Source organism: Aulonocara stuartgranti (assembly GCF_965226115.1).
Source record: "Aulonocara stuartgranti genome assembly, chromosome: 5".
NCBI classification, from domain to species: domain Eukaryota; kingdom Metazoa; phylum Chordata; class Actinopteri; order Cichliformes; family Cichlidae; genus Aulonocara; species Aulonocara stuartgranti.
Genome location: NC_138943.1, coordinates 30,296,751 through 30,311,347, shown reverse-complemented (window position 1 = coordinate 30,311,347; position 14,597 = coordinate 30,296,751). Strand labels below are relative to the sequence as shown.

Sequence of the window (14,597 nt, the reverse complement as noted above, 5' to 3'; positions counted from 1 at the left end):
GATTTGAGGAATATAATTAAATATGCATTATTACAGACCTTTACAGTGATGCTTATGGATGCAGAAACATTTGAAAAATGTCAGGTTCTCTCATTACTGTATTGGCGATGAACTCTTGCCAAGGTCTAATGGACCTGAAGGAACAAACACAGTCGAATGTAGCTTAAGCGCTTTTCCCAGTTAAAAAAAGCACATTTTACCAGCCTGAGATTACATATTTTCTTATTTTTCTTATTTATTTATTTATTTTTATCTTAGAAGAGATTTAAGAAGTTTTTTCATTCTACCAGAAATATTTAAGTGGTGGCTGTTATATATGATAATAGAAAAATTTATTTAAAAATGAAAAGAAAAAGAAATTGAATAGAATTAAATTACAAAGCTTTAAGGACTAGATATTGTACTTCTTGCGTGTTATGAAAATACACATGAACAATTATAAAGGCGAATTTTTGTTCATGCCTGCAGGGTATGTTTGGGAAAGAATCAAGAGCCTGACATATCATAAAAAGGAGGAAAACCAAACAACAGCAAAGGTGTACAGTGAAATAGATAAGAATGCTGTGGAAAGGATGAAGCTTATCAAAGAACAGAAAGTTCTTATTTCAAACGCTCTGTGTGTATGTTTTATCTCTCTCACTAGAAACGGTCAAATGTGTCTGCATCTGTTGAAAACATAAGAAAACGCCTCTCTGATTTGCTTCCTTTCAACTTTTTTTTTTTTTTTTGGTTTTTTTCGTTTATTTAAAGACTAGTAAAAGTTAACTTTTTTTTCCCTTTAGGGCCCCGTCTATTGAAAATTGTGGTTTTTCTCAGTGTTAACATGCTCATTTGTTCTTTTGATATGGTAAAAGAGATCTTTTAGTGTAAGCATTTTAGTGTCATGTACTCTAAAATGCTCACACTAGAAGACGCCCCTTTTGGGATCTCTGCAAATTCACCCGTGAATATCTCTCCCCAACTAGCACCTGGCTTTCATCTCTATATATCAGGGGTGGGGGAACTCCAGGCCTCAAGGGCTGGTGTCCTGCAGGTTTTTGATCCAACACAGCTCATTTATATGGCTAAATTACATCCTCAGCATGTCTTGAAGTTCTCCAATGGCCTGGTAATGAACTAATCGTTTGCTTCAGGTGTGATGACCCAGGGTGATATCTAAAACCTGCAGGACCTCCGGCCCTCCTGCCCAGCCTGGAGTTCCCCACCCCTGCTATATATTGTTGCAATTTGGGATTTTCATTTTAAGTGTAGTCAATTTTTAAAGGAAGAAGTCACCACATACTCAAATAATCATTCTGACCCAAAAGCTCAGGCTTCACACTGCTCCAAATTCTTGGTTTCAGTTATTTTTTTCTACTCTGAGATCTATGCAATGTCAAAGAGAGGTGCAATTCTTAATACGGTCATTTGGTAACACCCCTCTCGCTGAGTAGAAAACTCTACCTACCTGTCGTTTACACCTGGGGTTTGTGAGGTGAAGCCAATTAAAAGAACCTTGACTAAAGGAGAGGATAGCCTTAAAAGGAAAGGAATAGAAACTAAACTAAGGACTTCCAACATGACCCAGTTTAAGATAAATAATAACTGAATTATGAATCATGCAAAGCTACTGTATTAGAGAGCAAGAACCTCTACGTTTAGTCTTCTAATTAACCTAAGCATGTTGTTTAGCACTGTCTATCTTTGTGAGAAAGTGGAGCTTTCTTGTAGTCAAGAGGAATAGAGAGGAGGTCGGGATTAAGTTGCCTCGACATAGATTTGTGCATATTAAAGGAGGCAAAAGAAAACTGTTGCTTCTTTTTCTTTTTAAGATGAAGACAGATATTTTTTTTTTTTTTTACAAAAGTGATTTTAAAAGTCCAATCACAATGAAGAAGGGTGAGTTTTAGTGGTTTAATTAATCACAGAAGAGGGAATTTAATATCAAGGTATGTTCAAGTTGCCTGACAGGCATTCTTTACGGATTCCACCTAAAAAGCAGATAACACTCAGTTAACCTTCAAACAGTGGAAATAAAAACACACATGATACGAATCTCTATCTGGCTCTTGTTTCTCTTAATTTCCTGTTCCGTTAGATTGGTTGATGAAAAATAGAGAGATGCCATCACTCACCACAGAGATACAATCAAACTGGGCATACATGTTTGCTGGTTTATGAAGTATTGATGAATGTCTGCTATCCAGAGGTCGCAGTGCCATGTTTGCCCTATGGGCTATTGATATATTTTGCTACGAGCAAATTGCTCTTTGTAGTCACAAAGGGACTGCATGTGTTTGTTAATTAATAGTGGATTAGATATTAAAATCCATGACTGTAACAAGAAAGACAGGTTTTAAACTGTACTGACTATTACAATTAAGGTAGTGTTTACATGCGTGTCATTCTGTCTATAAATGCAATGGCTCAAAAAGTTTTGAATGAATTCGAACAAAAAGTTGTAAGGGTGCAGAGTGGGGTCATGTTAACAATCCATTAAAATTTGCCTTCCATCCACCAAGGTCTTCAAGGTCAGCTTAATGATTTATTAGTCCAAAACTAACAAACAAACATAATAATTTAGAAACTATGATTCTTAAAAGTGTGGCGTGTATTGCCAACAAACAGAAAGTACCATATACAGATTGAACATATCCCACATTAGAGAACTAAGCAACTGCCATTGTTCAATACCATATAGGCTTATAAAGAGTCACATTTGACCTTTGATCTCACTTTACACTTCACATGTGCCAAGACTGAGAAGTATATATACTGCCAGTGTTGGGGAGTATACATGAATACATGTACCGCCGTTACGTATTTAAAATACAAAATATGAGTAACTGTATTCAGTTACAGTTACCATTTAAAAAGGTGGTATTTAGAATACAGTTACTTTGGTGAAATAAATGGATTACACGGCTGTATTTTCCTGTTTCATATTGTGGCGGGTCAGGACTGTTTGGGTTTTGTTTGACAGCTACGTTCTGTTGTTCCGGACCATGGCACCGTTACGGTTGCCATGGTTACAGGGTGACGCTCTCTGCACTGTGTGTTTCCTGGGGGAGAGAGCGCCTTTTTGTTGTAGTTGTACTAAGCTAACAGGCAGAATGCTACAGGCATAGCCCTAAAGAATGTAGCCTCATGGGCAGTGTAGTCCGTGCTGCAGGGAGAATGGACTGCCATACCTAGTGATGTGCGATACCACTGATTTTCTTTCCGATCCCATACCAAGCAATATTCAGGGTGGTATCGACGATACTAATGCGATACCGATACTTTGTACAAAAACTTATTTTATTTATTGTATCTCAAATTATAGCATCATAATGATTACAGGACATCAGATTACTTGTTCTTATCACTTAATAATGCAGAGTTCATCATATAGAAATAAAAAAACTGAAGTTGTGCACTAATTGAACACCTTGCCTGCCTGCAGCACTAAAGGACTCCGTGAGAGACGTCTGTCTCCCCCTAGCAGCACCTGTCCCTCTCCTCTTCAGTTCGCCTCAACATACCCTCGTCATATTCTGTGATATGATTTACTCTGAGGTGTTTGACAAGGTTAGTGATGTTGCCACAACCATACATGCCAACCCTCCCGATTTTTCCAGGAGAATGCCAGAGCCACCATTCTCCCGAATTTCTCCCGATTTTCTACCCGGACAACAAAATTGAAAAACCATATCGCAGAATTCATAGCGCGGCCCAGCCAATTCCAGTTTCCAACAATAGCGGCAGCGACTTAGTTTTAATATTACTCTTATTTCTCGTTCTGGGTCGCAAATTTTTTTTAACATATTTTCAGGTGAGAATGTAGCTGTGTAAACTTCAAATATCTAAGCCGATCGACACATTGTATTGTATTGTATTGTATTGTATTGTATCTTTATTTCAGACATATACAGAAAAAAAACCAAAAAACAATATATACACAAGTACACATACTTGCATTTACAAATACGAATATATATGTAAATACACACACGTATGTGCTCAGAGAAAACAAAACAAGAAGAAATAAATAAAATAAAACAGAGTCTAAATGACATGAAATGACAATTATTAGGTCTGAAATGGAGTAGGAAGAAGTATAACATACTTATTAATCCCTACCCCATGCTCAACATTCTATTGAATCCCACTATTCACCTAATTCCCATCATCACTTACCCCACACAATAAACAAGGAGAACATGTATAAACATAGCTACAGTGATAGATATCATTTAGATACAATTTAGCATAGTTATATATACAATGGGTGATCAACTTTATCAGTTTCATATTCTTCCAAAAGCAGTTTTCGAAACATCTTTATAAACTGACTAATGCCTGAACATTGCTGTAGGTCCACAGTAAAACTGTTCCACAGTTTTACTGTTCCACAGTTTTACCCCATAAATAGTAACACAAAAGGTTTTAACCTTTGTCCGTGCTTTAAGAGTCTTCAGATTTAATTTTCCCCTCAATTCATAGTCCCCTTGTCTGTCAAAAAACATCCTCTGTACATTTCCTGGTAACATATTGTATCTGGCTTTGTACATAATTTTTGCAGTATTATATTTTATAAGATCCATAAACTTCAGAATTTTTAATTTCAAGAACATGATGTTAGTATGGTCTCTAAATCCTGCTTTAGTAATCATCCTGATTGCTTTTTTCTGAATTTTACATAGTGGTTGAAGTGAGGTTTTGTATGTATTTCCCCAGATTTCCACACAGTATTCCAAATATGGCAATATAAGTGAACAGTAAAGTACCCGGAGTGATTTGGAAGGAAAAAAATGTTTAACTTTACTCAGTACAGAGATGCTTCTTGACAGTTTAGCTTGTATATGCTTCATGTGAGGTTTCCAGCAGATTTTGTTATCTATTATCACACCCAGAAATTTTGTATCAGAAACTTGCTCTACTTCAACATTGGTCCCAATACTGACCCCTGTGGAACTCCGCAAACAATGTCCAGGCACTCTGATTGATATTCACCAATCTTCACAAATTGTTGCCTGTCTCTCAAATAACTCCTGACCCACTCTAGCACCACTCCTCTAATGCCATAGTACTCCAGTTTATCAAATAATATTTCATGATTAATTGTATCAAAACTTTTTTTAGGTCAATGAAAACACTAACTATGCATTGTCTTTGATCTATATTGTTGGTGATATTTTCAATTAGTTCCATTAATGCCATAGATGTTGATCTATTTGGTCTGAAACCATACTGACTGTCCATTATTATTTTGTGTTTATCTATAAATTTGTCAAGTCTATTAATGAAAACTTTTTCCAGTATTTTTGAAAATTGTGAAAGTAGAGAAACAGGCCTATAATTTGTGAATTGGTGTCACATTGTTTTCAAACCCCCGCGGTCTTTCACTACTCGGGTTAAACATGATATATAAGTCACTTTGATAACTTAAAAATGTTATTGTTTGGCTTTTTCAGTGTTTTATTTGTTCGTGAGTAAATTGGTTATCCGGTTGTTCAGTCTGACGTCACTAGCCGTGTCTGGGTCTAAACTCCGCTGCAGGTCCATATATCAAACGATCACTGTGGCATTACTGAGAGTTGAAAAACTGTCTAAAGTCTTTCATCTTTAATAAAATGATCAGCGTTCTGCTCTACCAGGTGTAACAATTGAGTTTAACATCCAGGCATCCATGAAAACGGAATTTATGACATTTAACGGAGTTAAAGTTAGCAGGGAGTTAGCTCGCTAGCTTCTATCTAAATACAATATAGCATGTCCTGACTGCGGGGTTTTGGAAACAAATTAAAACGTACAGCTCTGTTATCACTTCCAGCATAAATGAAGACAGAAAACTAAACAGCAGTGACGTTTGTAGGGTTACTGAAGTTGGGCTAGCTGGTATATAATGATGTGCTACTGAAGAAAATATAATCTGATCAAACATTATTCAGCTTTAAATATTGTTCAGCTTTAAAGTTACTGTGCAACTGTGTAATAAAAATGTGCTCACGACTTTGGCCTTGAGAGCGATAAGAAGCGATCGCCTCATCCTGCAGGTGCAAGATATCTGCAAGCGAAGAGACTAGAACACCCAAGGCCGCTTTCCTTTTATGGAGTTGTTTTTCTGCTAATGCAGCACTTTCCTCACAACCCCCTCCTGTAAGTTTTAGAGAATATATACCCATCCTCACAGCAAATATGAGGAATCTCCTGATGTGAGCTGTGTTGAGAGGTTGTCTCTGTCTCAATAAAAGTTCACTGATTCCCCATCTGCAGCAGGTGTCCGGTTGTCTTCATTCTCCGCCAGCCTGGTTAAGTCAATTCCTCCTTAACATCTAAAAGAACCTATTTAATGAAGGAAGACGGGTTCACTTTGTGTTTAATATTATTCTATTGCTGTTGTTGTTTTTTTTTTTATCCTTCAATTGGCGTCACGAACAGGATCCGCTCCAGGTCAACTGGAACGGATGGGAGGATTTCGGCCGTGGTCTGAGTGAACGGAGTTTGGACAAAAGCTGTGTGCACACAAAAACAAGGTAAGCAGACCTTTTATTTCTGCTATATTGAACATTATAAAAATACTTAGTGTCCAAACTCCTAGTAATTCATAACCAAAATTGTCTGGCTTACTTAAGGCTTGTTGAGAATCAGACAAGTGAATAAGAAATAAGTGAATAAGAGATAAGTGAATAAGAAATAAGTGAATAAGTGAATAAAGATAAGAGTGAACTGAGGTCTGACCACGGTTGCAGCCGACGGGTTGCTCTCCGGTGTCGGATATATACCTCAGTGCAGGTCTGGGACCTTGAAAGGGTTTATTAGTAACGCCTTTCTAAACAAATTAAAAGGTTAAAGGCCTTGAGAATATTTTTTAGTAATATTCTCTAAACTACAGAAGGGTTAGGAAGGCCCAGAGGACTTTATTAGAAAAGATCCTCTAAAACTTAAAAAGGAGAAGTACTGGTTGGAGTCCAAAGGAGGGGTCCCTTCGATCAATAGGAGAAAACGGATCTCTTCTTAAAACCCCGATGATTTTAGTGTTTTAAATGTTTTGATGTTCTGTTTGATATTGGACACACATAAATACACGCTGAATGCTTGCTGTGGAACACTGGGCAGGACAGTTTGGTTCTCCGTTGTTCACAGATTACACAATTAAAGGAACTAGGTTCCTCTTTTGGTTAAAATAATACACCACACATAGAATTTTTTTTTTTTTTACACATTTATTACATACATAAGGAGGGTAATGAGTGACTGCAGGTAATGTATGAAGTGTGAATGAGACGTGTGAACAAGGTGACAACCAACTAGCACCCCTATCAGGAAGCTCTAGGCAAGGTTACCCGCCAGACTCCGGTTTGGTAGAAGCTTGGTAACACCTGAAGGGATATTTCAGTGCTGACTCACCTTTAAAGCAGCGCCCCAGCTGTTAGTGCCTAACAGAGGCAGAAACCCAGCTGGCCCAAATTCTCCTTTAAAATCAATAAAAGAACACTCCTCCATTGACAGTAAAATGGATGGAGAATTAGGTCGAGAAACTAATGATGATGGTTGGGGTCCCGGTGTTATTCTTAGCACATTGGGAGAACAATTAACATGTGTTGAGACAGTCATCAACTCCACACACCAGCCTAAAGAAGCAAAAAAGCAGAAAGAGTCATTGAGGAAAACAGCTGAAAGGTTAATGAAAGAAAAGGGAAAGGACGAGGGGAGTAGTGGTAACTGGGGAATAATCTGGCAGAATAAGGCTATGCAGGCAAAAGAGAAAGAGGAAGAAGCCAACTCAGCAGCAGCAGGTGCAGGTGTGATGAGCGGGGTGAGACACAGAAAGGAAGCAGATAAGCACGCAGGCCGCAAAGCTAAATTTAATCACTGGGTGTGTTTATGGGAAACTGCAAAACCACACATGAAGAAAAATAGGTCTCAGCCACCTCCCTATTCTGCCTCAACTCCTCCCTCAGCAGGCATATATCCGGTACTTAATATCTCTGGTGGAATAATGACTATTGGAGAAGAACCGCCCGTAGCTCCAACTCCCATAGATACCAAGCATTTTTGCCCAGGAAGCTCCTCTCTGTCGGCGACACCCTCAGCTAGTAGTAGAGCCCCCTCTTCCATGTCCCATTGTTTTGGAACCGGATCTGAGGGCCTAACTGACCCATTTGCGAGCGCACCATTTGCGGTTCGAATGAACAGACAGGAACCCACTGAACAACAATTAACTGATCTAGAAGCAGCATTACGCAGCTGCTTAAATGAACATAGGTCAGTGGTCCAGGTGAATAATCGTGTTGCGTCAGCCCCTCTTTCCCGGTCCAACCCCTTTGCCAGCACTCCTGTCGCTGTTAAAGGAGATCTGACCGCTACTGCAAAAACTGAGCCTGGCACTTCACCAAATGTCACAGTTACCATGTCTTTGGTGGGCCGTCAGGATCCGGAAACACAGATGAGTTTAGCCCACGTTTTTGCTGACACTGCTACCCCACCAGGCGGGGGAAAAACTGAGGATACTGATGATGAACTCAGTGACCTTAACAATACACCCCCCTCTACCCCTCCCAGTTTAAGATATCAGACTAGATCTAAGGGCCCTGTGCCTCAGCCTCCAGGCATGTTTCCCCTGGTCCAGACTAAAGCGCAACGTAGACCAGTGTATCAACCTTATTCATTCGGAGATGTCCAGGCCCTAGTGGACAAACTCCCTGACATAATGGAGGGAGGGAATGCCTGGTTGGCTGGTTTGGATAAATACACAGCTGGACAGGACCTCGCACTGGGAGATTTTAGAGCTATTATAACTAGGTGCACATCCCGATCTCAGGCAGCGGACCTGGAACAAAATGCGGGTACTACCACGCATGAGAACGAGGTGCCACTAATGCAGGCCTTGAGGTTTATTGGACCGGCCCTGCGTAAACAATTCCCACCCAAAAATCAAGGCACCTTACAGAAATTTAAATGGGAGGGAAAGCAAAATCCCACCCAGTATCTAAATCAGGCTGTTGAAGACTGGGTGAACCATACAGGTCATCACCCCAGTAGGACTTGTTCACAGAGCATGTGGTTTAGAAGGGCGGTGCTGAGGGGCATTCCGGAGTCAGTAAGCCAGAAAATGGAGGATAATCCTGATTTGCAGGACTGTGACTTTGCAATCTGGAAGAAACATTTGATTTTTAATCTTAACAAAGTGCAGATTAAGTCTGATGATAAAGCGGAGAGCGTCGAAGATTTACAGTTGCAACTGTTGAAGGTTCAGCTGCAGAAAGCTAAAAACGACCTGGGTGGAAAAGGTGACAAGCCTAAAAAGCAGCTTGTGGCCGCTGCGGCTCCCGCTCCTGGTCCAGTTGCCCCTGATTTGTATCCGAACCCATGGCCAACTGATCCACAGCCCCCCCAGTATGGTGCTTATCACTCCCCGGCCCCTTATGGGCAGAGAGGTTCCCCATTTGGAGGAAACAGAGGTGGTTTCAGGGGAAGGGGTCAGATGGGAGGTGGTAGGGGAGGCCAGATGTATGTTTGTTTCCGGTGTGGACAACCTGGACACTGGGCTAAAGCGTGCCCTTTGAACCCGGCTGCTGGAAGAGGCAGGGGAGCCCGTGGTGGGCCCTATCAGCATCCTGGCCACAGAGGTGGACCTCGTGGTGCTTTAGTTGAAGTGCCCCCGGCCCCACAGATGCCTGTGATGGGGTGGGAGTACTACGAGGGTGGTCCCCAGCTATAGGACACCCCACAGACTGCCCAGGACGGTGAAGGGACAACGGCGGACCCTATGCTGTCCATAACTGTAGATAGAAGAAGAAGCAGCTTTTTAGTGGACACTGGAGCTACGTACTCCACCATTAAGGATGTTGCTCGTGAAAGACTTACTGACAGAGTGATTACAGTGGTGGGCATATCTGGGGAACCTAAAACTCTGCCTTACACCGTGCCCCTCCCCACAACGGTTGGAGATCAGACCTTGTTACACACCTATGTTTGTTCAAAACAGGCGCCTGTGAATTTACTGGGAAGAGACTTGTTGATTAAATTAGGAGCCACAATACTCTGCTCTTCACAAGGCCTAACTGTGACTCTCCCTACTGGGGTTGTGCTTCCCTGTTCTGATGGGCCAGAGGGAGGTGGTCAGTTTCTGCTGCAACCCTCCTCCTGTTTAGCGGACTCTGCTGACATCTACTGGGCATTATTGGAAGTTGAAACACCTGCTGAACCAGGAGTTTGTACTGCTTTTCAGCAATGGCGGCCGTGGCTCTCACTCCTACATCCTTATGTCCCTCCCCCTGACCCACCTCATGTTACACTGTTTTATGACAGGCATGACACCACCTGGTACCAGCACATGTTCCAAGAGCAGTGTGAGGGGCGGGCTTGGTCTCTGAACATGTCGTGCATTTTTGCGGCACCGGAGGGAGTGGCAGCAGCGGTTACTTTTACAACAGATCAATTACAGTGGTACATGATGTCTGATGAGGCAGCTCCCCATGTGTCACTGGCCTTACATCCTGGACACCAGGCTAAGGAGCTGGGTGGAATGGTTAAACGTTCCCTTGCGGCCACTGACTGGACACCTACAAAACTCCCACAGGTTTTGTTTTCTCCATCTACCAAGACATACCAAATTTTAAATGATTGCTTTAATTCCTCAACACTGCAACATGGAGTGGTCAGCGGGTCACATGGAAGAGAACACACAGACCACTGTGATGCTGCGCCTTTACTCGACTCTCTTCCAGATTGTTTGTGGTCCCTTGGACCCACAGATGTAGGTTTAGTTGATGTGGAGCCAGTCTCTTTTCAACTGTCATCTGCTACCCCTTTGTGGCAGCCTCAGTACCCACACAGACCGGAGGCTGAGGCTGGGATTGCAGAAACAATTTCTGGTTTGGTCACTGCCGGTGTCTTGGAGCCCTCCTGCTCTAAGTGGAACACGCCCATCCTACCCGTTGAGAAAAAAGGCACGGGGAAGTTCAGAATGGCACATGATTTGAGAAGGATTAATGCCTTACTTGGCACTCCTACTTTGCCTGTGCCTAATCCTTATGTTGCCTTGACCAACCTCCCACCATCTCATGCCTGGTTCACCTGCATTGACTTGGCTAATGCCTTTTTCTGCCTCCCACTTCGTGAGTCACTGCGTGACATTTTCTCATTTACATTTAGAGGCCGACAATGGCGTTACACTCGCTTACCACAGGGATTTGCCCTCTCCCCAGGACTGTTTAATCAGTGTTTGAAAGAACTTTTACAAACCAGCCCACTACCATCTGACTGTATGTTAATACAATATGTGGATGACCTTTTGCTGTCTGCCCCCACGGCTGACATCTGTTTGGAGGCCACCAGAGTGGTACTTCACCACCTGGCCAACACAGGTTTTAAAGTGAGCAAAACCAAACTACAGATTGCAAGAAAACAGGTTTCTTTTCTAGGCCGCATGGTCTCACAGTCCGGTATTTCCTTGTCCCCAGAACACAGGAACTCCATTTTGCACCATCCAAAACCTCTAACTGTAAAAGACATGTTGTCATTTTTGGGCCTGACTGGTTACAGCAGGACCTATGTCCCAGACTATGTTGGCCTTACTTCCCCTTTGCGCGTTTTGGTAAATGAACAAGGCATGAGAAACCTCTCTGCTCGCCTCTCATGGACTACAGAAACAGAACAGGCGTTTATAAAGTTAAAACAACAGCTTTCTGTCGCCTCTGACCTTGCTGTGCCAGATTATGCTTTGCCTTTTCATCTTGATGTTTCTGGAACTGGAACCCATATCAATGGTATCCTGTTCCAGAAAAAAGGGGGAGAGAGAAAAGTGTTGACATATGTAAGCGTAATGCTTGACAACACTGAAAAACGCCACCCACCGTGCACACAACACGTTTCTGGACTTGCAAAAATCATTCAGAAAACAGCACACATAGTGATGAACCACCCACTAAAAATTTTGACATCACACAGTGTGGTGGCCTACGTCTCCTCACAGGCCTTCACACTCACTTCACTCAGGCAGAGACGCCTCAGTACCATTTTGGAAGCACCACACATCACCTACTCACATGAAGGCATAAACATGGCTGATCACATGGGATCAGGAGAACCACATATGTGTGAAGAGGTTGTGCAGGTACAGGAGAAAATCAGGCCAGATTTGCAGGCAGAACCTCTAATGGATGCAGAAAAAGATTGGTTCACAGATGGATGTTGTTTCAGAACTGAAAGTGGAATGTTGAAGGCTGCATGGGCAATAGTGGAACAGACAGACATGAGATGGAAAACAGTGAAGGCAGAGCAGTTGACAGGACAACAGTCTGCACAGAGAGCTGAACTGAGAGCGGTGATTGAAGCCTTAAGGATGGGAAAGGGACAGAAAGTGAATATATACAGTGATTCAGCTTATGCTGTGGGAGCAGTGCATGTGGAGCTCAAGCAGTGGCTAAGAGCTGGTTTTTTGACAGCCAGCGGAAAGCCTATTAAACATGAGATGGAAATGAGGGAATTAGCGGAAGCACTGTTGTTACCTGTTAAGGTGGCAGTGGTAAAATGCAAAGGACACAGTGCCGGATTGGATTTAGTGGCATTAGGTAACAAACAGGCCGACTTAGTAGCTAAGCAGACAGCTGGTTACTTACCCTCCCTGATTATGGTAATGGACCCGGAAGCCACACCCCCTCCAGAAAGACCACCCATACAACTAGGCCTAGCCACAATCAGAGAGTTACAGGACAAAGCCAGCCCCCAGGAAAAATCATTATGGGTAACAAGAGGGGCCACAAACACAGATGTGTGGCGTGGCCCAGACGGAAGGCCCATTCTACCGCCAGGGGTCAGACAGACAGCAATGGAAGAGGCACATGGAGTGGGGCATGTGGGACCTGCACAAATGATGAGGAACTTAGCCGCCTGGTGGCACCCTTATCTAAAAGACATGACAAAATACATGGTTAAAACCTGTAAGGAGTGCAACCAATTTGGAATCAAGCCCGCCGTCAAGCCAATAGCAGGGTACTTCCCCATCCCACTTTGCCCAGGGAAAGAAATAATCATTGATTACACAGACATGGTGGACAGAGTGGGTGGTTACAGGTACCTGCTGGTGGCTGTGGATGCATTTTCAGGTTGGCCAGAAGCCTGGCCGACAGCAAGTGAAAACAGTAGAACTGTGGTGAAGTGTCTGATTAATCATTATATACCACAGCATGGGTTTCCCGAGGTCATAAGGTCGGACAATGGTTCACATTTCAGGAACCACGATCTGCAGAGGGTTGAAGCCGCATTAGGTTTGAAACATAAGTTTGGCTCAGTTTACCACCCCCAGTCCCAGGGGAAAGTGGAAAGGATGAATCAAACTCTAAAAACTAAATTGGCTAAAATCTGTGCACAGACCAAATTAGATTGGGTTAAGGCATTGCCTCTTGCATTAATGTCCATAAGATGCTCAGTAAATCAAACCTCTGGTTACACTCCATTTGAGTTGGAGCATGGCAGGCCTTTTCCTGGCCCCTCCTCTCGCCTGTTAATGTCGGATGAAGCTGATTCAGACCTCGATCCGAGGACATATTATAACATGCTCCGCAGTTTTGTTGCCCAGTATTCCTCACAGGTCGCTGAAAGAAACCAGCAAGAGCTGAAAGAGGCGGCTACACCTGGAATGGACTACGTCCTCCTGAAAGTCACAAAGAGAAAGTGGGCTGAGCCTCGCTGGACAGGCCCTTACCGCATAACAGAGCGGACCTCCCACGCTGTCAGGCTCGAAGGGAAAGGTGACACCTGGTTTCATTACACACAGTGCGCTGCTGCCACCGAACCAGGAAGAACCTTGAGAGAGGTGCAGAAGGACCTGTCAGAAGGAGCTGCAACAGCATCACCAACCACTTGAGGGAGCCAAAACTCAACCTACAAGCCGGCTGGTTACAAAAGGGGGTGTTCTTCATACTGAACTAAACATTTTTTTATTTTTAACATCTTTTATGACTTTGCTTTTATATTGGCTTGAGTTTTTAAGATTTACATTTTACATTGCAATAGTTTTAACCGCTGAAAGCTCATTTAAAGTTGTGTCACTGATACTTTTTGTTGCTCTTTAACTCCTAGAACACGCCCTTGGCGAGGTGGGGGGAACTGGACCACCTTTCGGTGCCCCATCATCCTCTATTAGACGACATCCAAGCTAAGTAAACATGTCTTGGCCCTTTCCCCCTGAAATGACAGGCAGGCAAAGATGTTGCGTCTTTGTTTGCTTCCTGGCCCTGGGTCTCATTCCCATTGGCATAATCCTGATCTGTGAAGGGCCCCCGACACTTCTGACACCTTCAAGTTCAAAAGCTTCGCCCCCTTCTGACAGTCCCAATCTGACAAATGCAGCCCCTAGGGTCTTGCCCACCACTTCCTCTCCAGTTTTGCCCACGCCCGATCCATTTAGAAAGAAACGACACACGGTTACCTCCTGCACCCCAAGTACGACTAGAATGATTACTCTCTGTGTCCCCAACAATAAAAGTTGGGTAGTCGAAATAGATTTCGCTAGCTTCCCAGTCACTCCCGTCACCAAAGACCAAGGGGGGGATCTTTTTAACCTTGCAGTACATCTCTCCTCCTCAGTGTGGTATATAACCCTGGGAGGTTGGCATCAGTGGAAGTGG

At 42.9% G+C, this 14,597-nt stretch overlaps 1 protein-coding gene across 1 annotated transcript; it reads left to right on the top strand.

Moving 5' to 3' along the window:
• Positions 1 to 5,874: 5,874 nt before the first annotated feature.
• Positions 5,875 to 9,685, top strand: LOC309707416 (uncharacterized protein; the record flags this gene model as incomplete). The annotated part of the gene is made up of 2 exons (XM_082534726.1): positions 5,875 to 6,272; positions 6,403 to 9,685. Exon 2 carries the CDS (start codon positions 7,478 to 7,480, stop codon positions 9,683 to 9,685), a length of 2,208 nt encoding a protein of 735 aa, XP_082390852.1. The 5' UTR covers positions 5,875 to 6,272; positions 6,403 to 7,477.
• Between the last annotated feature and the right edge of the window lie 4,912 nt (positions 9,686 to 14,597).